At 40.3% G+C, this 24,192-nt stretch overlaps 3 protein-coding genes across 4 annotated transcripts in view; 1 reads left to right on the forward strand and 2 right to left on the reverse strand.

Annotated features, from left to right (window-relative positions):
* Window positions 1–4,434: 4,434 nt before the first annotated feature.
* LOC146193374 (sterile alpha motif domain-containing protein 3-like) lies at window positions 4,435–16,205 on the reverse strand. 2 transcript variants are annotated; one of them, XM_084602736.1, is made up of 10 exons: window positions 15,875–16,204; window positions 14,868–14,990; window positions 14,697–14,770; window positions 14,461–14,610; window positions 12,975–13,062; window positions 10,678–10,836; window positions 9,721–9,933; window positions 8,866–9,037; window positions 8,109–8,194; window positions 4,438–6,976 (listed from the first exon to the last, which is right to left on the reverse strand). In XM_084602736.1, the coding sequence occupies exons 1-10, from the start codon at window positions 16,016–16,018 to the stop codon at window positions 6,677–6,679; spliced, it is 1,509 nt and encodes a 502-aa protein (XP_084458862.1). In that variant the 5' UTR covers window positions 16,019–16,204; the 3' UTR covers window positions 4,438–6,676. The 2 variants fall into 2 exon arrangements, with proteins under 2 accessions (XP_084458863.1, XP_084458862.1); XM_084602737.1 differs by lacking the exon at window positions 9,721–9,933 and having other exon boundaries at window positions 4,435–6,976; window positions 15,875–16,205.
* Window positions 16,197–22,057, forward strand: LOC146193375 (uncharacterized). Its single transcript, XM_084602735.1, has 3 exons — window positions 16,197–16,552; window positions 17,735–17,814; window positions 18,753–22,057. Exon 3 carries the CDS (start codon window positions 18,753–18,755, stop codon window positions 21,108–21,110), a length of 2,358 nt encoding a protein of 785 aa, XP_084458861.1. The 5' UTR covers window positions 16,197–16,552; window positions 17,735–17,814; the 3' UTR covers window positions 21,111–22,057.
* A 683-nt stretch (window positions 22,058–22,740) lies between these two features.
* Window positions 22,741–24,192, reverse strand: part of LOC146193376 (MAM and LDL-receptor class A domain-containing protein 1-like) — a 204,074-nt gene continuing 202,622 nt past the window's right edge. The window contains 2 exon segments of the mRNA XM_084600530.1: window positions 22,741–23,011; window positions 23,727–23,782. Of these exon segments, the coding sequence (XP_084456656.1) occupies window positions 22,992–23,011; window positions 23,727–23,782 (76 nt within the window). The 3' untranslated portion in view covers window positions 22,741–22,991.

Consider the following 24,192-nt stretch of genomic DNA (forward strand, 5'->3'; position numbering starts at 1 on the left):
GCATATACTTTTGTTTTACAAGAAGAAAGCAGAGGAGGGAAGGGTTAAGAGAATGTTATCTTTTAAATAGCTTTCTCTGAGCTGGGCTACAGCAGCAGCAGCAGAGTACTTTTGAAAAGCATTCCGGAGGTGGCGAATTAAATACCAGCGTTAGGTGTCCAGGAGTGTAGTGATAAAAAAAAAATAATGGTATGTCGCACATGAATAGTGAAAAATTATCAAACATTATCAAGAAAAAATATATAAAAAGACAGAACTTTGGGTAAACACGTTGAGTCATGCATTGGAAAAAGTATTCATTACCTACTGTCTAGATAAACAAAAATTGGAGAGACAGGGCTACGAATGACCATAACATGAAATAGTCGTCGGGCAGGCACAAGCAAAACCTTCCTGAATGAAGTCTATAGCCTTTAAATGAAATTGGCCATAATTTTGATGAAATTAAGGTATTTATCTCGAGTAAGCTTTATTTCTTCAAAAACCAACTATAGGGAGCCATTTCTAATCCATGAATTTAGAGCAGTGGAAAATAAATATCTCGAAAGGAACGTTTGAATTCCTTAAATACAATCCCCCACACCATAAGTAGTTGGCAAGGCAGTCACATGCACCATGAATGGTGCAATTTATTTACAGCAAGTGTATCTCCACTAGCATAAGCTCAACATGTTTATTAAACATTTCCTCTTTATCACTGGTGACTTTGGTTACCCCTTGAATCTTTCGTCTGATAATGCCTTTTTTGGCAGGTAAGGCTTACTCAAATTTATTTTTTCAGTTGTCCTTTCTCCTCAGCATTTCATTTATGTTTTGCATGGCATTCTTAGCCTATGCTAGTACTTAACAATATCCAAATAGCTCTTAACAACTATTTAGCTTCAGCTGTATTGCCTGTTCCTTTCAAGAAACATGTGCCAGCATTGAACCTGCTTTAGATGCTGACTTTTCTACCCCATACTGTAGTTTTCCCTGCTACTTCCACCTTTTTATTTTGTTTCTCTGGTGATAGACCACACAGACCAAAGTCATAGAAGTTAATACCCAGGCAAACATAATTTCACTTCTCGCTCTGCCCCTCTTTCTCTCCCCTCCCTCCCTTTCTCAGACTTCTTCTTGGAAAGTAAAAGGTTCTTCCCTGCCAGTGATGCTCATGGTGTCCAGATAGACAAGCGCCTTTTCAAACTTTTGGCTTGGCTTGCAAACTGAAGCTTTTCTGCTACCCTTCAATTCTCTTTCATGCTATGTAGTCCCCTTGCTCTTGTTCTATCCTGGATCATCTTATAACAAGTAGTATGTTTATGTGCAGGTAATGGCCAAAGTTCTATGGGCCTCTACCGCCCAAAAGGGAGTCTATAATCTGAAAGACTAACAGTAGTCCTGTCAACCTACATGCAAAGTAAAACCATAAATAAAAGGCGATCTAAAGGCCTGAAACATATTACGGAGAGCTGCTGAATGTCATTTTGATTCCATAGCTTACTATCTTCAGGATTTCTTATAAGCTTTACCATGTAGCATTTGAAATTGTATTGTGCAGAAGAAAATAATTCCTTTAGAGCTATGACGGTAAAGAGCAACAGAAGCATCAAAGAGCCTATAGAACTGTGAGCAAGAGCAGGTAGCACATTGTATCTGCAGGTGGAGCAGTTTCCCAATCATACAACATGAAAAAAATGCTGCTTTCAACTAAACGCTAAGTTTTAAAATATGCAGTCTTCACGCACATACCTATTGTCGGCATTCCACCTGCACTCGTGCCACTTTTTTTCTGTTTCATAACGAATTTTTATGACATCTCTAAATAACTTGCAGATTACAGTTGGCAAAGAAATTGTGTCATGTGTATTTTGATCAGAGTTTAATTAAATTACAAACATATTGACATGAGTAAATTTGGAATAATTACAAAAAAAACGAAAGCTGCCAATTTAGACATTGTAGGTTTGCTGGCCTTTGCCCACAAATTTACATTTGGATAAACAACTTTTGTGTGCATAAATATCAAACAAGCCGTTTGTATTGTTAACATTCTTTGTATTATAGTGCGATAATTTGTAGCATTTGAGTAATTATAAAAGAAGTGGGTTTGAAGGAATACTTTAACAAATCTTGAAGATGGGCTAGATGATGCACTGCAACTTGGCGAAAGGTAAAAGCGCACAGGAAGACACAAACCCAAGTGAAGACGACACAGGACACACGGGACAGTGTGTGTCCTGTGTCGTCTTTACTCAAGTGTGTCTTCCTGTGCACTTTCAACTTTTGTTGCAAGAATACCTCTTCAGCAATCGGCACTGATGCAATATTTTATTGCCACTGCAGGACTCGTGTACCAGCTACTCCTGTCAGCATATACTCTGGGTAAAATATTGAAGATGTCGACCTGCTGCGCATCCACGTGGACCGTGAAAGGCTGTTCTCTGCGACAAGTGGGTGGAGTGACTCGCAGCGGTTCTGTCCGCCAACATGGTCTTCAAGATTCAGTATGACTGCAAGCTATTCAACACATGTTCTAGGTGCTTCTTTCACTATGCATTGTACCTAGAGTGATGGCTACCAAGTTCTTGAACAGTCACCTCAAGTATCTCAATTTTCATGTGCTAGGAGTTGTATGTTCTGCTGTGTTGTCATAAATATACATGCCTTTTTTGTATATCTACACATTTATTAGCCATTTGTGTAGGAGAGGGTGCCATGCACTAAATAAGTGATGCAATATTTTGCTCTTGCTCTGACATATCATTATGTTGTGATACTACACTGTAATAAATTGTAGACATTCCTCCAGCCTAAGTAATTTTGAGTTGTCCAACCCTATAAACCAGCCAAATAACTTGCTGATAGTGTGAATAAACTTTGCTACCAAAACTGTAGGTGTCACTTGTATATGATTGTCGAGCTCCCTCTGAGTAACTTTGCAGCACACACGTTTTCCCATTATAGTTTCAAGAATCTCCATGCCCTATTTTTGGTATGTTTTTGCTCAGCATGCTTGCCTGAACAGTTGCCAAGCATCTACATGACATGCACAGATAGACCTTCAAATTGAGCAGTATACATGTCATTGTGCCTCATCAAAATTACATATACCTAAACATGGAAAGTATTTGTGTTAGATGCTTATAGGATGTTCTTCATAGACTCGCCCTGAAGCAGAAGCCTGGGATTGATGTGTGGCAGGAAAGGCATGCACAAATGTAGAATTCTGTGGCCCCATATTCTTAGTTGCATTGTTTTTGCCCTCAACTTATTGATACAAACACAGGAACTCCTCGTCAATGCTGACTAGCAACCGAGCAGACTTCTCTGCAATGCTTTAACCAGTGCAGGGGAAAGTGAAAATGACACTTCTGACTGATCACGGGTGCATGAAAACTTTTGAATACGAGTTTTCATGCACCCTTGACCTGTCCGAAGTGTCATTTTCACTTTCTCTTGCAATGGTTAAAGCATTTCAAAGATGTCTGTTGGGTTGCCAGTCAGCATTGACAAGGATTTCCTGTGTTTGTACCAATCTGTTGAGAGCGAAAACGATGCAAACTAAGAATATGTGCCCACAGAGTTCTATATATATGCTTACAATTCCTGCCGCATATCAATCCCAGGCTACTGCTTCAGAGCGAATCTATGCGGTGCACCCTTTGCCACCTATTTCGTCAGGGTGCAAAGAAAAAAGTGCACCCTTAGAGAAGGGTGCAACAATTGCACCCTCTAAAATTTTAAGCTGGGCACCCTTCTTTAAGTGTGCGGTATCTGCCCCCTATTTTTTGCACCCTATTGGTGGCACCCTTTAGGTAAGAAAGGGTGAGCGTCTGGGGACAAGCCAATTTTCACCCTTAAGGGTGAGAAATTGTTTAGTGTGCATTGCGAAATCAGGCTGTAGACGAGGCATACGTGAAAGTGCTGGAAGAGTTAAACAGGGGTTGCACAGCAACCATAGTTCTGCACAAAGAAAGTAACAAAATTCCTATATAGAAAGATGTTAGGCTAGGAGATATGATCTCCCCAGTACTATTCACACCTTGCTTAGAAGAATTATTCAGAATCATGGAATGGGCGCAGTTATGGATAAGGGTAGATAGAGAATACCTCACTAGTCTTCGATTTGCTGATGACATTGCCTTGCTAAGTAACTGAGGGGACGCACTGCTGAAAATGATTCATGACCTAGACAGGAAAAGTAGAAAGCTAGGCTTGAAAATCAATAAGCAGAAGACTAATGTAATGTTTAAAACCCTAGGGAAGGAACAGCTGTTTACGTTAGGTGGCGAAGTACTGGAAGTAGCAGACGAGTATGTCTATTTAGGACAGGTGGTAACCGCAGACCCGGACCATGAAAGGAAAATAACAAGAAGAATAAGGTTAGGATGGAGTGCATTTGGCAAGCACTCACAGATTATGACTAGCTACACACTAAACAACTTCTCACCCTTAAGGGTGGAAACTGGCTTGTCCCCAGACGCTCACCCTTTTTTAGTAAAAGGGTGCAACCAGTAGGGTGCAAACAATAGGGTGCAGATACTGCACCCTTAAAAAAGGGTGCCAAGCTTAAAATTTTAGAGGGTGCAATGGTTGCACCCTTGTCGAAGGGTGCAATATTTCCTTTGCACCTTTTTGCACCCTTACTAAAAGGGTACTCGAAGGGTGCACCACATGCATATGGACTGAAGCAGATGCCTCGGATTGATGCGGGGCAAGAAATGTATCCACAAATGTATATAAATACTATAGGCCTGCATTTCGAGTCTTCATGATTCTGGCCCTCGAACGATTGCTACAAGCAGAGGAACTTATTGTCAATGCTCGGTGACAACTCCACATCTCTTCCCATGTTTCCACCAATGCATGCGAGAGTGAAAACAACTTAAAAAAGGTCAGTGCATGGCAATCAATATTCAGTGAATGACAATGTAACAGAAAATGCTTCCCACAGATGTAATGTTCTAGCTAAGCAATTTTTACGATCCCGTTTTAGACTATATACTGCTTCAGTTGAGGGCCTCTCTGCACATATATCACAGAGGTGCTTGTCCACCATCCGAACATGCCTACAAAGTATACGAACATATCAAGATAGTGCAGGCTGATCCCTGAAACTGTTATTTGATTTTCCCCAGCAAAGGCAAATAGTATACACCTGCCGCATTGCGAGCATGCATATATAGAGTGACATCTATCAGTTTTGGTGGCAAAGTTTATTAACACTGTAACCAAAATACTTTGTTGGTTTACATAGTTGAACATCCCAAAATGACGAAATTTATTACACTGTATATCATGATTTAAATACAAACAAAACCACATCACTTAGTGAAATGCACCTCATTCCACTGAAATGGCTAAGAAATACTTTATCAGGTGCAAGACAGCAAAAATAAGCTTTCGATACAAAATTTGCATTATTGAGCAGCTGTTGAGCATAAATGTAATTTTAGGGCAACTTGAATGAAGGCACTCAATGTAAATGTTCACTAAACCATCAAGGCTTCTGTTATGCCCTCCTTAGACTGCAACACAGTAGAAATACCTACTTACAAATGGCCCCAGTGGCCATAAATTAAGACAAAGTATTGCCAGATTTGTAATAATGAACAATGATGGAATACACGCAAGTGCAGTGTCAATGAAATGACAGCTCAACAAAACTTGAATAGAGGCTAAATGTTGCATTGCAACTTGACGAAAGAACAAAGGAGAAAGGAACAGAGAGAGAGACAGATAAAGGAAGGAAAGGACAAAAACAGATTTTATCACCAGAAAAAAGATATGCATTGGTTCGTGCATTGCCCTGGTTCTTTGCAATCTCTTTTTAGCTTTTGTAGACCACGCCCTTCAGCAGAGTTTTCATGTTGTATCTCCACGGGCACGGAAAGGACTTTTGCCCTACCTATCAGCACATCAGAACTGTCAAGAGAGCTATCGCTAACTAATGCTTGGGGCCTGCCCTTACAAAGTTATGCCTGCATAGTCGAGTTTTAGTAAGCAATTACACAGGTCGCTGTCTGCCGGTTACCCCTGCACGGTCATTGCGTCAGTAACGGAAGCCCTTCATCAGAAAATCAAGTGAGCATGCTTGGGAAAAAGATTGCGCCACAGAAAATATGGTTATACCTATTGTGGTATCGTGTATGCATAAGGTTGGCCACCACGTGAAGAAAGTAGTGAACAGACATGGCATGCTGGTGGTGTCGTTCACTCCGAAGAAGTAGGCCGAGCTGTGCTCACGCATTTCTATAGTGTTGAAAACCGAGCGTATGTAAGAAGCATGCTAACCGGTTTGTCAACTGCTGCATGGGGGCCGTTTATGAGATTTTTCACCTGGGGGAAGGCATACATAGGCCAGACCAGGTGCTGTACCAATGAACGGACAGGGGATCATTTGCAGGCTTTAAAGCACATTGTGCGAACTGTACTGCGTGCGAGCCGCAACTGAGAGACGTTAAGATCCTGGGTAGAGGCCACGAGAAGCCACAGAATATGGGGGAAATAATATCACACTTGCCTGGCTTTTTTTTGGTGCAAGTTCACACAAGTTTTGCCAAATTAATGCTTGTGGCAAAGCATAACACAGAAAACTGCATTTGTATTACAACAACACAACTGTCCTAACCCCTTGTACCTGTCTACAAATAATAAACAAGTGAACTCAATACAAAAGACCACAACATACAACTCAGCCTCTGTAAACATGCATATTTCGGTACACTTTGTTTAGAAATTTTGTAGCCACCGGTCTTGGTGCACTCAATGAAAGCCCAAAAAAGAGCCGCTCCAGCACAACAAAGGTGTTGAACAACTTGCGGTTGTACTGGATGTTGAAAAGCCAGTATGCAGACATAACAGCTGCCAGTCCCTCTTCAGCATTTTTTACGGAGAACAGTCTATCCCGGTCCACCCTCATATGCAGCAGGTTGGCATCCTCAACGTTTTCTCCAGAGTACAAGACGCAAGAGGTAGCTGGAACACTTGAGTCCTGAGGGGGCAATAAAATATTGCATCAGCACCTACTGTGCATGAGGTATTCCCTCATAACCACACTTTGATGCACTCTTTGTAAAGCTGCTTAAGGCTGTAATACAAACAATGTTAACACAAATTGCTTGTTTGATAGCTGCGCCTAAAATATTTATGCCCCATGGAATTATTTCGATGAAGGCCATTATGTCCACAATCTTAGCTGGCAGGCTTTATGTTTCTCACTCCTTAAACAAAATTTACTCAGGTTAACATATGACTTAAATTGAACACTGGTGAAAGCAAACAGCCAATTATCTTCCCAACTGGAATCTGCAAGCTGTTTAGAGACTCCATTAAAAAACTTGTTATGGGGCAGTAGAGGTTGTGTTACTGTACTGCTTCTGAAAAAAATACAGTAGGTATGCGAGTATGGCATAGCCTTTACTGAAACGCAGTATTACATTTCTTTTCATGCCACAACATAGGAAAACTATTTGACTGTCATATACAGTGTGACACCATCTCCTGCAAACAGTTCTAAGGCTTTTTGCCTCTACTGATGCTGCTGCTGCTCTTTCCTTCAAGTTGTGAAAGCATTTTATTCCACCCATTCTTAAATTAGATTTACTGTTTATGTTTATGAGGCTTAATGTCCCAAAGCAAGTCAGGCTATAAGAGACACTGTAGTGGAGGGCTCAAAATATCCACCACCTAGGGTTATTTAATGTGCACTGACGTTGCACAGCACACTGGAGCCCTACTTTTCGCCTCCATCGAAAAGTGGCCGCTGAAGCCGGGATTTGATCCCGCGTTTATGGGCACCACAGTCAAATACCAAACCACTGCACCACTGCTCTGTCTGTTGCTCAATATAGGAAACATCAGGTATCAAGCAATCTTGAACTCGGAAAGAAAAAGATGTTGGCTTTCTATCAGACAGTATCTTCAAAAGAATGCAGGTCATCCAGTGGAAGGTTTTTAATGGACACATATAATGGTTCTCAGTAGAGTAACTATAAAGATAATTACCTTCACCTGCTAATGGCAGAATTATTTCTGCAAAGCATAACACATTTTTGCAAGTGTTTTGACCAAATGGCATAGTACTAAAAAGGCATTGTTGCCAAAAAACTTTTAAATGACCTTACCTCCTCGTGTAAGAAGAGAGTTGACAGAGCGTCCTGCTCCTTGACATTGCCAGACAATACGCGAAGGACTGCGATGGTCAGGATGTCTGAAAAGGAAGTCACATTGTCAACAATTGAATCCAATTTTATTTTATTGGCACCATACTAAACCCCAGTACCCTATGAAAAGGTTCCCTTTTCAGAAAAAGGATTTGATTTTGTGAGCTTCTGTTCCTATCAGTCAAAGAATATAACGCGAGGCTATCCTCTTAATTACATCTGTCACAAGTTGAAAGCATTTCCTAGATTTTTAAATTGGCTGTTTTGTAGCTGCTATGGCATTCAATATTCTCTATCTAATCACACAGCTCTAATATTGTTCCCATTTTTTTTTTCATCTGAGGCCAATAAACTGCAGCTCCAGACAAGATACAGGCTGTAAACCTAAAAACACTTCTCCAAACAACCAAATGTAGCAATAAGCAGCAATCGTGATGTCTAGTATCATATCTATGAAAGAAACCATTCAATAGGATAGAATAGGAAATACGTTAATTTCTCTAGGAAGATCTTGTACTAGAAGCAGAAGCGGTCCATCTTCCGTCTTCTCACAGGGTCAGTGGCCCTATTCCAGGGCTGCGCTGAGCTTCGCTGCTCGCTGGGCGTGCTGGATCAGACCTAGTTGGCAATCCAGATCGCCGCTGGATTGCCAACTTTCAATAATATGCTATATACAGTAGGCCTGAAATGTGCTATTTAAAGTCATAACACCACTTACGTCGTGTTCGCAGCCTTTGTGGATCCATGTCGCAGGCTTGTTCCAGCAATGTCATGGCACTTGCTTCGCAGGTGATTACTTTCTGTTCAACCAGTTTAGCAATGCTCTCAATGCCACTTGCAATCGAAGCTGATGGATCAATTTTTGTAAGTATCTGGAAGTCGCTGCAGAACTGAGAGAAAAAATGCACATTTAACTGCTTTGGAACAAGAACCTAGCAAATTCTAAAAGTACAAAAATGTATCTCAATGAGACTCTTTGAACACACACACAGATATATATATATATATATATATATATATATATATATATATATAGCAGACAATTGAAAGGGAAATGAGAGGCTTGCTATTAAAGAATTTAAAGGAGTGAACAGCCTAAGAGTGCAAAGCAAACGTTGGGTTTCTTCCCTTTTTTTTTATGTTTATACTGTTGACATTGACACGAATTAGTCTTATGGTGATTATCGGCATAAAGAACATTAAATGCAAAGCAGAAGGAAAAACTGTGCCGATGGTGGGAGATATACACATATATCTGTATTTCTAAAATAAATGCCAGTTGCTAATCAGTGCCTGTGTAGTGTTCTCGCTTCATACTGTGTTAGCACTGCTTTCACCATGAAATAAAATAAATTGCCGAACCCTCCCAGAATGCATCTCTGCATCAAGTCACCATATTTTATCCCTGCCATTTTTTGCAACCTTTAGTTAAGTGCTTCATTTACAGAGATTGCACCATTTGCATTACAACTCACAAAACATGCACTAAGTTGCCATGAATGAAGGTGGCTCCCCAATCAAGGTGAACGATAGATTTTCCACCTCTCACTGGCATTCACAATACCTGACTTACCCTTTCGAAATTCATCACGTAAGGGTACTTCATTTTGATGTCACGCACATTGCTTGTAGCAAAATCAGAGATCCTATCTTTCGATGTCAGCTTCAGCCTTTCCTTCATCTCCTCTTCATCAGGCGCAGATTTCATATGCTCACACATAAGCCATTCAATATGCATTGCCAAGCTCTCTTCGTCTTCGCCTGGCATTTCACACATTGCAACGGCCTGAAGGAAGCAACACAAAGTAGCTAAACGTGATATACACTTGCACTATGCAAGGAAAAATTCATTATCTTCTAATTGAAATTCTTTACCTCACTTTTCATATGCAATATTCTTTAAGTTCATAGTCACCATGAATTTCTTGATTGATAGTAAGATGTAATTAAATGTATTAACAAATGACCTAATTTGTTTTTTCCACCTGCTAGACAACCATTCAACCAACCAGCAAATGATTATGACTGAATGCCAAAAAATATGATACATATAATCTAATACTCATTTATTATTCTTATTGTTTATTATAGGGTATTCTAGCTTTTTGCTGCTATATGCCCCCCCCCCCCCAGTGGCTCAGTGGTTAAGGCACTCTACTGCTGAACCCAAGGACCTGAGATGGAATCCGGGCCGCTTTTCGATGAAGGCGTAAAGCAAGGTGCCGGTGTGCTCTGCGATGCCAGCACATGTTAATGAACCCTAGTTAGTCGAAATTTGCTGGAACTCTCCACTACGGCATTTCTCATAGCCTCGGTCACATTGGTATTGTAAGCGCCATCAACCAACCCAACCTTTATGTTGCTACTTGTCTGACCTAATTTTGTTTAGTTTTGTCCAAAAAGTTTATGCATGCTCAATAATATTTGGAAGCATTAGCACATACAAATACTGCACACCTTGTTAGCTTTCTGTGCATTATGCTAGCTGAACAAATTGAAATATTGCATTATAGTGCAGAATGCTACTCACCATCTTTGGCATCTTGTGTCGCTGGAGCTCACCAGTCGTTGCCTTGCTAGATTTTCTTCGTGCTGCAAATTTACTACGGTTTTCGGCCACTCGTCCGACACGTGGCAGGGCTCGTCGTTGGTGCTTAAACCTGTACCGCAAGGCTACTTTCCAGGAGTCCTAAACATAGTAAAAAAAGGAAAATTAACTGTGTACCTGCATGCAGCAGGATTCAATGACACTGTATATTTTGTGTTTAACATCAGAAAGTGATTACTACAAAGGAAGGGGTTGAATTGAGATCTGACCATGAAATAAAATTCATAGAAAAAAGGGCAGCTACAGCTATACAAAACACTGATGACATAATGAATGGCAGAAAATATTAAGGCATTACAATTTTACTTCCTGATTATTCCAAGTCATGCATCCCGTGTGGCACTCAAATTGCCTCTGGTCTGCTCAAAACAATTCTTTAGATATTATCCCTTCATAATGAAATCATAAAATAGTTTTGCTGAAAAAAAAAGTTAGTGAGCTGAGCAATGTGAGCTTTTTCAAAAAGAAAGATGCTTGGAATCACGAAATAGTTAAAAAGAATTCAAATGTTTGAAAACCACTGCAGAATTGTTTAATGGCAATTGAACAGGATTATGCTTTTAATTAAATATGAGGCATTAAGCTTTGTACTGAAAAATAATTTTATCATATTGAGAGAAAATGTCAAAATATACAATTTTTTTCATTCCTTTAGAGATATCAACTTGCTCTCAAGAATTTAGAAATAACCATAATGCTTCCAAAAGTCTATTAACAACATTGTCACAGCTCCATAACTATAAATAGCAGCAAAAACTGCCAAGCCTGCAAAAGATTGCATTTTGAGCCTTAAGCACCCTTCACATTTACCTTCAGGTTGGCCAAGTAAAAATGCTAATAGCAGATTAAATGCAAAGTTTTGTTTCCTTTCATTTCTGAAATTGTCATCCAGTCAACTTTTGTTTAAAGCGATAAAATAATTTTTGATGTTAGCTCTCGTGCCACAAGTTGTGCCGTCTTTTAAGGTCCATACAAGTTATATATGTGGTTATTTTATTAAATCTTCCATTTTTTCCACTGTTTGGTGCCTTATATTTTTAACTACGAAGCTAAAGAAGATATAATGTGACACTGGGCAGTTAGACTTCCATAGATTGTTTTTGCTTATAAAACTGAAATGAACCTACTTTGGCATTAGGGAGCCAAGAGCAGAAAAACGCGTGTATTCAGCATGCTTCCTCACAAGGACGAAGAGGGACGACCAGCCACAATGGCAGGCGTACACACACAAGTACTTTATATCTGAATATTACGAAAGCATTGCACGCCTCAGAGTGCAACGTGACCGAGCGAAGTGCACACCGGTGTGGTGAGAAACTCAAAATGGGCACAGGCGTTGAGCGCGGCCCGCTTGCACAGATGTGCCTCAATCACATGAGCAGGCTCCTCGCATGATTACCTGGTTGACTACTTATCTTTCCAATGCCTGCCTACAGTGGTAACTTCATTTAAGCACAGTAACTATGCATTTCATTTGCTAACGGTGTCGACGGTTCTGTGCTCAGTGGTGAAGATGTGTTAGGAGATGACGCAACTTATGGTGCGAGAACTGCACTTCAAAAATTTTTTTTTTCTTGCTTTATACAAAAAGTACTTCAATGAAAAAAAAAAGCAACATGACTGGCAATAAACTGTTGTACTCAGTATACTATTGCATTGTTACCTGAGCACTCAGGATAAAAGTAACAAGCTTTTTATTGCCAAAAACACTGTCTTCAATTCTAGAATTTGTTTACCTTGATGTACACTGTTTCGTCCCCTGTAACAGTACTTATATTTAATAGCCATGTAGGAAACGAAGCTGGTTATTAACAAACTGCCGAGTAGCTTGATCCTAAAAAATCAATGAAAATGGTACTTTTAACTTTTATAGTCTTTTAAAGAACATTTTTACCATGCAAAACTGCATGCCCACCCATCTAAAAAGATAACTATGAAAACGCAATTTTACATATACGTAAAATGTTTTCTCAAAATTTATTTTTTTAGCCTAGGACTCTTGGCATGGAAAGACCAGTCAGCTGCCTTCACTGCAAAATGAAGTCTTTTCACTGTGTTTGAAGATGAATCATAACCAGCAAATGTAGGTTGTAATTTCATGCACTGCTCCGCTCAAGGCATCAACTTTTACACTGTTACTGCATCTGCTAAATGTGCTATCATAAAGGATGCGCCCATTATAGGTAGGTGTCACCAGCAAAAAAGGGATATTTACTTACAGCTCCACTTCCTACAACATCCTTTAGCTGAGGGTATTTCTCGATCAGAAGTGAGGTGACTTTTGCATAAAAATTGCGGGTAGGGAACCTGAAAAACATTACCAAAATTAACCTTGTCTTAATTTGCCATCAGCTACAAATTACACAATTGCCACAATGAGCTGTGATTAGTTTGCTCTCACCAATATTGCAATTTTCCTCAGAAATGCATGCAAGTAAATATTCAAAACTCGAGCCTGAACACTTTTAAAGTAATTTCAAATTTAAGGGTCTTCCCCTAAGGTCACTCAAATGATGGTCTGTTGACCTTTTTCATCACAAAATTGTCCTCAGTTTCGTCGATACCTTTTCTGTGCTGCTGGGCCTTCATTTTATATAGAATTCATTTTATACCCTTAGCAGGGAAGAAGTCAGACTTACAAATGCAACTTCTTGCATAAGGATCTTACTGGACTGGTGGTAAGTGCATCAAAATTATGCAATGGTTTTAATGATATTGAAATCTGAAGTAGAGGACAAGAGGTGGAAAAAGTTTAAAGAACATCCAAAACATTTTTTTTTATTGTCCACAGACATTTTCTTTGCTCACCATTTTCTTGAAATTAGCATGACTGTATCTCTGTATTGAGACATAATATAAATATAAGCTTTAGCAGTTTGATAGATAAGTGTGTTGACAACATAGTGTGAAATTGTTGCTGCTCTACCAAAAGCATTTTTTGAGATAAAGGCTTGCAAAGTAGGTAATATTTCATTTCCTAGCCCGATTTTGAGATTTTATAAAAGCCCCTATACTACCGAAAAAAAGCAAAACTTAAGTGAATACAAATGAAACATGCACATATTTAGTGAGACAATTTTCAGCTACCTAACTTCTACATTTTGTGTAATTCATAACCAAAGTTGGACAAAACAGCAGAGAAGATAGCCGTGGCACTCCACTTTTTTGTCCCTGTGCCCTGTGCCTCGAAAAGCGTTTTGGCAGCAAAACCAATTAAGGTCTTTTTTTGCAGTCATCAGGCAACAATATATAAAATTTTGATGTAATTATACAAGGTAGACCGACCATGCTTTGATCTTTCGTGGAAATACCCTACATGAGACCAGAGCTTAATATACGAAGCTCATTAATAAACAACATATTTGATTAACGTCTGAATTGAAACTCTTGAGGAAACCAATGAATGGTTTTGCCAAACCGTTACACGATTCCAGATCAAATTAGAAAAAAGATTTCAGTATTGTTTACAACATTACAGAAATTCAGCAATCGTCAAGGTTTTTAAATTAACCAAAACTGGAATTATCAAGCATTCATTCGGCAATGCTCTCTAAGCTTTGAAATATAGAAAACCTGGGAATAAAACCTTCATATACTATTAATGGTATCAAGATTTTTTGCGCAATATATCATGCCCTGTGACTGATTTAGCAGGCATGCTTATGCTCACAGCTACCAAAATAATTCGGAGGATAATTTACTCACAGAGTAATCTTCATCATTTCAGTGAAGAGCGTGTTGACGATTTTTTTGAACGCTGCCGAAGAAAGCGGTTTGCCACTGACTATGTCACCATGTAGGGCTCCCAGGCTTGGTAACACAAAAGTATGGCCATCATCATCTGAGTGTGACGGCCTGCAAAAAAGCTGTAGCTTAGAGCTCAGTTCTGAACACACTACCTGAGACTCATAGACTATAGTACTCCAATCAGACACACTTACAAATCAAAATAACCGCCCATTCCGATTTCTTGTTCTTGCTCACCACTGGGAGTCACATTTTCCGACGTTGTATCCTGTAAGTGAAAAAAAAAAAAAAATCACGAAAGCTTAAATATAAATTCATGTCTGTGCTGCGGCTTTCCTTGATATGCATTTCTTAAAGATAAATACCTGTGACGAAGTTGAAGCAATCTGCTCCTTACTGACATGTGAGTGCAGCTGAATTTTTGACATATCAGCAATTGTGTCTTCATCAGAGAGGTCAACATATTCTTCGAACGCCTTGTCCAGTATCTGTGAACAACGAAGTAAAAGTGAGTTTTTTTTCCTCCTAAACCAAAGTTTTTGCCGAAGAAAGTTATCAGTCCACAACGACGTGGCGACGTGGGACAGACAACTTAAGCGACTTAATCAAGCGCCGAAGGCAGCTCAAGCCGTCACTCGTTTGAACGCGCTGAGGGCCGGCCAGCGCAGCCACCAGCCCCTTTCATACTTCCCGCGCATTGCACTTGAGAGAGTTTATAAGAGACAGTTTTCTAGCCTCTCACAGTAGAAAAAAGAACGAAAACAAAAAATTTCGAACCCACAAAATCTGCGCTCACTCTACATTCTCGAGCATGGCGCCTTTTGACAACACCGCGCCTCTCAAAATTGACCAAAGCGCACTGCCATATTGGAGACTGAGCTGTGCTCATAGCACAGGAAAAAGCTGCGGATTCCCCCCCCCCCCCCCCCCAACTGCTTCACAGCCCAGTCAAACCGGTTTCTCACAGAGTCGTGAAAGGTCTCACGTACGGCTGTACACAAGGTTGTTCCGGCACCCATGTGTCACGTGATTGCGCATCCTGGAAGATTTCGTGCTTGCAGAGCAAAATTTATTCCCTGTCGTTTTGAAGAACACGCAGCCCGCAATTAATGCTTTAAGCTTTTGTCACTGACGAGAATGACATTCTCATATCTGGGCTGTGACGAATAGGCGATTTGTAGAGCATGGTATGGCAGCGGCTACGACAGGTTGGCGCGCGCTTCTGGAAAACGTGCTTTGTCAAAAGCCTCATTTAGCGACTCAACACTCAACGAAGCTTCCTTTCGTATAAATAAGTTTCGGGCAAAGTTTTCAACACATGCGCGAGCCTTTTTGAGCGCCATTGAAAACAAAGAAACAAAGATACACTTGCCTGAAACGAGCTCGATGACAGGTCCACCTTGCCGCCGAGAACCGGGCAAGCGCGAATGGCTTCTTTGAGCGCGTTGAGCGTGTTTCCCTCAATTGAATATGTCCTGGCCGCACCAAGGTGTGGCACAGCAACTAAACACCGCATCGTAACTGAAAATGCTTAGAAAGACACCTACACAAGCTTTCCGACGCGCTAGTTGCCGAGGAAATCAAAAGAATGCGAGCACGCAGCGAGCACCACATTAAACGCGCATCGAAGAAAGAAAGCATGGACGCAGCGCGCGGCAGAACCTAGTAATAAAAAATAAAAAGGAGCGAGTCGTCCCACGTGATTAGAGCACGTCATGGCTTGATATCCACAACCAGCGCCTCCTCGGCGTTGCTACAACCGTTGCGTCTGCGCCTGCGAGAATCGGCGCCCGCGTGCTGCCCGGGAATCGGCGCGGTAACCATGGTAACCAATGCGCGCCATAGCAGAGAGCCGCGCGCCCGCGTCTCGTCGGTGCCGGCGGTACGTGAAATGCACGGCTTTGGTTGTGCCGCGCGTGCGAATGTGCTTTGCGTTTGGTTCTTGTTGGCGTTCTAGGTAGCATTTGTTAAGAAGAGCAGCCACTTCATCTTGAAGTAGACTTGACAAGGTAACAAGATGTGAGCGCTGCCTTTGAAGGGACACAAAGAGGTAAGTTTTATGAAACTATGAACACGTACGATTTTTGCGTTGCGGCGCTGTGTATTTACTCGCATAGCCTTCGGCGTAGTAGTAGTCTGCACTGCGTGTTGGAAATAATCGGGTACTGTATAAAAATACAAACTCCGTTAATCACGGAATATCGTACAGGAGCAGGGCGTTTTGACAAGGTTGTGTTTGCTATCTCAATTGTTAAGCGTTATTTTTCTCTGTTAGTCAGGCGGCCATGCTTCCAGACCACACACACTGCATGCGTGCTGCAGCACCAAAAGTTCCAAAAGCAGCTCAGAATGTGCAGCGGAGAAATGTGAACGCCTGAGCGTTACCACTGCAGATAGGGCAATTTTTTGCCTACACCAGCTGCACTAGTGTAAAAAAATACCATTTTAAGTATTGTTTTGCTACACAGGTGTAGGTGGTGTAGGTTAAAAAAGAATGGCTGTATGGTACATCGCGCGCCCCTTGTCGAACACAACCAGCGTTCCGTTGATCGCATCAACGTTCACCAGATTTTTATAATTGGTGTATAGGAAAGGGAAGGCGCAATATATGCCGCACTTGTTTCTGTCAGACGTCGGAATTTTGCAGGAATGCTGGTAGAAGGGCTGCAGCACTAAAAAATCGCATCATGGCAATTTGTGGTTCTGGTGATCGATGCTCGATTGGCATATGTGATGGGCGATTGTTTCATGAAATCATTGTGTTCATTATTGATGATATAAAAAAAAAAAATAAAGACGAAAACATCGTCAAAGGTGGTTGAAAGATATCAATATGCTCAGAATGAAACAGAATTGTTTTAAAAAAAAAAAATGGAATGTAATTGATCAAAACAAATAATAAAAATGAGTAATTGAAAAAGGGGGTTCAAATGTGCCAAAATACTCAGAATCAATAGCCAGTGCGTGATGACGCTAATTAGGAAAATTTAGAGGTCGTAATCGGTAAATAATTGAAATATTTGAAGAAAAAAAAATGAAAAATTGCGAAAGGAGGTTTTAAAGGTGTCAATATGCTCAATGAAAAACCAATGCTTAACGAAGCTATTGACGAAAATAGGTTAATTTAATTTTTGAACTGAAACGCCTGAAATGAAGCCATACCAAAAAGAAATATGATTGTTTTTATTTCAACATTTATTTCCTGACAGTTGTATATGAAATTAATATGCAGGTTACTATGGATTTGACGTGCTGAAGAACTGGCAAAGTTGGGCACTGTGGCTCTGATAACCATCTGCTAAAATAAAGACGGTAAGGAGTTACCTACTTATAGCCTTATTGTGTATCTTGAAGCTTTTCATTTGTGTTTTTCATTTTTTTTTTATTATTGCAGAGGATTTCTCAGGAAATTCTCACCACTCTGTGGTGCTGTGAACCAGAATACTAATGCACGGCACTAAAAACAAAACTTGCTTTCCTTGAGAACTCCCATCTTTCTCAATACTATTCTTCATGTTACTCTGATTTAGTTGTTTCTGCGCATTTAAACACACCATGCTAGGTGAACTGCAAGTTTTCAGAAAAACCTTTATTTTTTCACTACTCATGGCTGGGTGGAATATATTGTATGGACTCGTCACAGTAGCTTGGTAGTTAGGTGCTTGACAGTTGTCATATATTTGATCCCAGTAATGGTATAGCACCTTTTAAATGAAGGTAAAATGAGAAGCTTGCTCACTATATGATTTGAGTGATCATTACGGAGTCCCATATGGTCAATATATATCCGTCCTTCATAGCCCAAGTCATGGACATTAAATGCCATGAGCTAAACTTATATTCATTCATGACTCTACAAGGGGCGCAGTAAGTTCGAATTTTGTTGCTAATATCTTTTGAAGTTTTATTGCTGTCTTGTCAGTTTAAAGGTAAGCAAATGGCATATGATTTAGTGCCTAAAATGAAGAGCTTGGCATCACATTTGTTCTTGTACACATGCTAATATGCAGTGCAAATTTTTGTTATGGTGAATATATGTACAATGCTTGAAGACTGACTGAAGCTCATGATGAACAGAATTTTTTAGTTATACTAATATTTATTTAATACTGAAAATAATTACATTCTTTTAGGGTTGCTGATCTTTTCTATGATGCGAATTGTATTATACACCGATAAGTCATAATAGTGGTAGACTATGAAATCCATGTAGGAAAATTTTTAATAGTAAAATTTCTTTTTCACTTCAGATGCCAGGGGTACGATTCTTTCGGTCCCCACGATGTGCCTCCCACCACTTCTCCCTACGTGCTCTCTTCAGACACCTGCGAACTACCCATGGCCATGAAACAAATTGGGTGTGTGGTTTGAGTGGCTGCATGCAAACATTTCGTCAGTTTTTTTCATTTAAAAAGCATGTATATCGGAAGCATTGTGCACTCATAGAAGAAATGCATCCCTGTTACTTTGTGAGAATGGGAACTACAAGAAGAAATACCAGTGTATATGATGTGCCAACAGATGATGAACAACCTTTAGACACCCAGGATGAGCAGCATGAATCAATGAACAAGTCAGATGACTATGCTTATGCACTGGCAATGCTACTGCTAAAGTGGAAGGAAGGAAGGCGGCTACCAGAGTCCACTGTACATGAATTAGCCAATGATATTATCGATTTTATGGAGATCATTGGAGATCATCAGCAACTTCATGGTGAGCCAGCCATCAACATAAAGGAAGTATGCAAACAAAAACTTCACCAGCTGCGGACAAGATCTGGGCGGACTGAATATTGGAAGGCACATTTTCCTGTTGTTCAGTCCCGCACGATAGTACTGCAAGGAAATGACACCATGGAATATGTTCCTCTATGCGATGTGCTCAAGTGCATTCTTGAATACTCCCAACATTCAGAAGAGTGCAGAAGTTACCCCAGCACGGATGCTTACCTGGTTTCGGTGTTTGATGGCAGTGCGTTTCAAAACCATGAGTACTTTGCAGGTGACACCAGTAAAGTTTGCCTGCAGTTGTACAGTGATGAGTTTGAAGTGTCTAACCCCCTTGGTAGCAAGAGGGGAACATATAAAATGACAGCTGTGTACTTCTCAGTGTTAAATTTTGATGCAAAGTTGCGGTCAGCACTCTCTGGTATTCACTTGGCACTCCTTGTCAAAGATAAACACATTGCCACCTATGGACTCTCTAAGATTCTTGAGCCTTTCATTGCAGATGTCAGGATATTGGCAAATCATGGCATAACTGTGAATGGTAATTTGGTGAAAGGGTCAGTCTTTATTTTCACAGGAGACAATTTATCTAGTCACAGAATGGGTGGCTTCAAATGCTCATTCAACCAAGGAAGAATTTGTAGGCATTGCATGGCTTTGCGGACTGAAATCAACTACAAATATTTGGAAAGTGATTTTGTACTTCGCTCAGCAGAAGGGCACAAACACCATATGAATATGTTGAGTGCAGGGCTGCCAACTCTTTCACTGTATGGGGTCAAGGAGCCATGCGCTCTTTTATGCCCTGGCTTTGACCCGACACAACACTTTCCACCGGATATTATGCATGACCTCCATGAAGGAGTCATACCATTTGCACTGCGCCATATATTATTTTTGTTAATTGAACAACAGTTTTTCTCTCTCAGTGCTTTAAACAGAACTATTTCAGAATGGGTTTATGATGCATATGATATCTGCAACAAACCAGAGCAAATTACTAAGGAATACCTTCAAGGGAGAGTGCCTTTGAAGGGCTCAGCAACACAAGTATTTTGCCTGTTTCGCACCCTAACCTTTTTTGTTGGGGATAATGTTCCTTCAGACAGTGCAGCATGGCAGGTTTATCTGCTTCTCCGAGAAATTGTTGACATTGTCATGAGCCATAAAATTCCAGTGTCGCACATTGCCTACTTGCAAAGAAAAATACATTTTTTTTGTCTTGAATTCAGAGCATTGTTTCCTGCAGCATCGCTTCCATGTAAGCTGCACTATCTCATACACTATCCTTCATACATACAAAAGTTTGGACCATTGAGCTTGCTATGGGCAATGCGATTTGAGGCAAAGCACCAGTACTTCAAAGATATTGCTCGGAAAATACGGAACCGAAAAAATCTTTCCCACAGTCTTGCAATGAGGCACCAGTTCCTCCAGAGTTATTTACTTTCTGCAGGTGACAGACCAATTTCCAGTAATACAGGCATGAAGTGCATATTGTATGAGCATCTTCCAGACTGTATTAAAGAATTCATCACAGAGAATAACACTGAGTCAACAAACACATTTGTTGTACAATCTGTGACCATTGATGGGAGGACATACAGGACAGGATGTTGCCTGGTCAAACATGCACCTGAAGATAGTCTTCCAGAATTTCTCCTTGTCTCTCAACTATTCTATGCAAACAAGGTGCTCCTGGTTATGGTAAAAATGCTCGAAACTGTTTGTTTTGATGAGCATTTTCATGTATATGTTGTCAATACAATTGAAAAGTACAGTGTCCTGACTTCATTTGCAGAGTTTGAAGTAGAACCTTTGTACATGCGTGCACACAAGGGTCGGAATGTTATAAGCACTCGCCATTCATTGTTCTGAATCTTTATATGAAATATTTAGCCTGTCTAACTAAAAAAATAAAATTGTACAGCTACACAGTGAACTGTCCTATCTTCAGGTATTGTGCACAATTGTATTAGTCTTGTTATTCCCTTGCACTCCTCCAGATGAGGACAAGTCCATTTATTGAAACATATATACTAGTGGACTAAGCCTCCCCCTTCTCTTGCTCAAATTTTTTTTTTACTTTGTATGCTCAGTTTCACCTTGTTCTATATGGTATTGTAAGATTTTTTTATTAATTTATCATGCATGAGCTATTCATGTTGGAGGCTCGCTTGGAATTCAAACCAATAACCTTTTTTACTGCAAGTTGTATGCCCTCAAACCATGATTTCAGTGATTATGGCTCGCAACCACATAAAGCATGGCAGTCAATGTCCACTACACAAGTAGGCACCAAATACAATACCAGCCGAAGATATTAAAACGTCATATACCTCACCATGAAAACATTTCACCAGTGAGACTAAGACACGTGTAAACAGTTTCAAGTGCGTATAGACTATTTTTACTTTGGTGAATCATCATTTTTTATACAAGCTGTGAAACAATGGCTCTATGTTAAGTCAGATTTCTTGGATGTCTCGAGTCTGAAAATAAACTATCATGCTCTGTGTAAACAGTTATTCATTGTATTTTGCCACTGCAAATGTCTATGTGCGTGATATGTGCATGCTATAAATTCCAATGCATTTGAAAACAATGAACTTTCTAAGAGAATAAATATCCTGTTCAAATGCTGAATACTTGTTCCTCTCACTGTGCCAATTCATTTCTGCTTAGTTATTGTTATACATGCTAACAAAGATGCTTTCTTAATGCATATACTTGCAGCATGTGCACCCATTTTTTTTCGCACCTTTCCTACAGTGTCCTTTGCACCCTTCTTGTAAATGCACCCTTACCATAGGGTGTGCCTGCCCAAATAGGGTGCAATACAGTGCCTCACCCTTTTTTCCACCATTTAGGGTGAGATACTGCCAAATAGGGTGCTCTAAGGGAGCGCTATGGGGTGGAAACCCATGCCGCACCCTTTTTTGCACCCCTAAAGGTGAGATTCTGTTTAGTGTGTACTTACCAGGATAGCTCAAGAGGAAAGTATACAACAGTTGGATTTTACCTGTACTTACCTAAGGGGCTGAAACGTGGAGGCTAACACAGAGGGTTCTAATTAAGGTGAGGACAACTCAGAGGGCTATGGAAAGAAAAACGGTATCGGTAACTTAAAGAGATAGGAAATGTGCAGGGCGGGTCAGAGAAATAACTCACGTCACTGATATTGTAGTGGAAATCAAAAAGAAGAAATGGGCATGGGCGGGACATGTAGTGTGTAGAGAGAATAACCGATGGTCTCTGAGGGTAGCAAACTAGATTCCAAGGGCAGAAAAGCATAGCAGAGGGGGCAGAAAGTTAGGTAGGTGGATGAGGTTAAGAAGTTCGCAGGGGTCAAGTAGATACAGCCAGCACAGGACGGGGTTAATTGGAGGAATATGGGAGAGGCCTTTGCCCTGCAGTGGGTAAAGTCAGGCTGATGATGATGATGGAATATGTAAATACGTTTTATGCTAAATTTGTTTCAACAATTTACCAGGACCTAGGATCATCACATCATCAATATTTATTCACACACACAATAAAGGCGTCAGCCGCGTGCGCAAAGTTTCAAGTGTAATGTGTCCCCTACAAGCCTACAAAAATATTACACTCTCTTTAAAATTGGCACATTAGTAACTTATGCACCGAATAACATTGTTGCGAAATAAGTTAAAGTTCATTGGGCCAGCCGTTCTTCTTGCTTGAAAGGGTACACTAAACAATCGACATTCGTAAGAGCCTCCAAAATGTTTATCGACGTCATCAACTCCGGTTGAAGAGTCCTATGGTGGAAAAGAAGGCCAGAAAAGGGCATTAATTAGAAAAAAAGAACCGCTTTGAAAGTATATTGCCACGTACACGGTGACTAAGGATACAAATGATAGCAGGGGTAGCCCAGACACAACAACACAGCAGCACAGACGCAAACGTGCAAGCGACACTTTGTCGTCCTCTTCAACTTCGTCCTCCTTTCACACCTCAGTCATGCGCCACCTGGCAACGCTAGGTGGCAATATATTTTAACTCAGGTAAACACAGTTTATGTTTCCGTATTTGCAAATCGTTTAAGACAGCATAGCCATTTCGACATTTGGCGCCTTTTTTAAGTCTATGAACAAAAGTGATCACCAAGTAATTCATTTTATTTTACTGCCCTGAAGCGCATACGCATCACAGGGGGGGGGGGGGGGGGGATGGGTACATTGCATACAGTGAGAAATTATAGAACGTGAAATTAACAAACCACAATAGAGATGGAACGAAATAAGACAATATGCGGCACCGAATATGTAAGCAAAATCAAGAAAATAATACATGGAGAATTAATTGAAAGCAATCATAAGTGGAGAGAAAGCAACAATATGCAGTAAAAAGAACGAGCATACGCAGAACACATCTGCGCAGAAAACAAAGAACTGAAATAGGATAAGTGGCATATGAAGAAATAAATTAAATGCTCAAATTGTTATTATAGAAGCCAGGAGAATTGAGACTCACTTGTCTGGTCGGTTGAAGCATCATACGAAGGGTTGTCAATAAACACTGGTGAGTTCCTGAAGTAAGGAAGAAAAAAGTTTTATTGAGAGGAAGACAAGCCTGTTCTTTATAGGAACAGAGCTTAGGGAATAATCAGAGAAAAAAAAATAAAAAACAAAAATAGAATGTGACCATGACCTGCTCTGTTGAGCTCTTGGAATTAACATATTAGACACTATGATAGTTCCCGAAAAATGAACGCAGAATCAGAATTCAATTTGTCATCTATTGAATATGGAGGGCAATTGCAAAGAAGGCTTCAAAGGCAAATAATAAGCAGAGAGGATGCTTGTAATGGCTCCAATTTTCCCTTCTCTGATTTCGCAGTGAGAAGGAGCAAGACAAAATGCCTATGTCACATACCTGTCATATTTTCTGGCATTGTCAGTTCAACCTTTCCTTTGCTTTTGGTTTTCATAAAATTATT

This window comes from Amblyomma maculatum, chromosome 4 (assembly GCF_055883805.1).
Source record: "Amblyomma maculatum isolate TAMU_Amacu chromosome 4, ASM5588380v1, whole genome shotgun sequence".
Lineage (NCBI taxonomy): Eukaryota > Metazoa > Arthropoda > Arachnida > Ixodida > Ixodidae > Amblyomma > Amblyomma maculatum.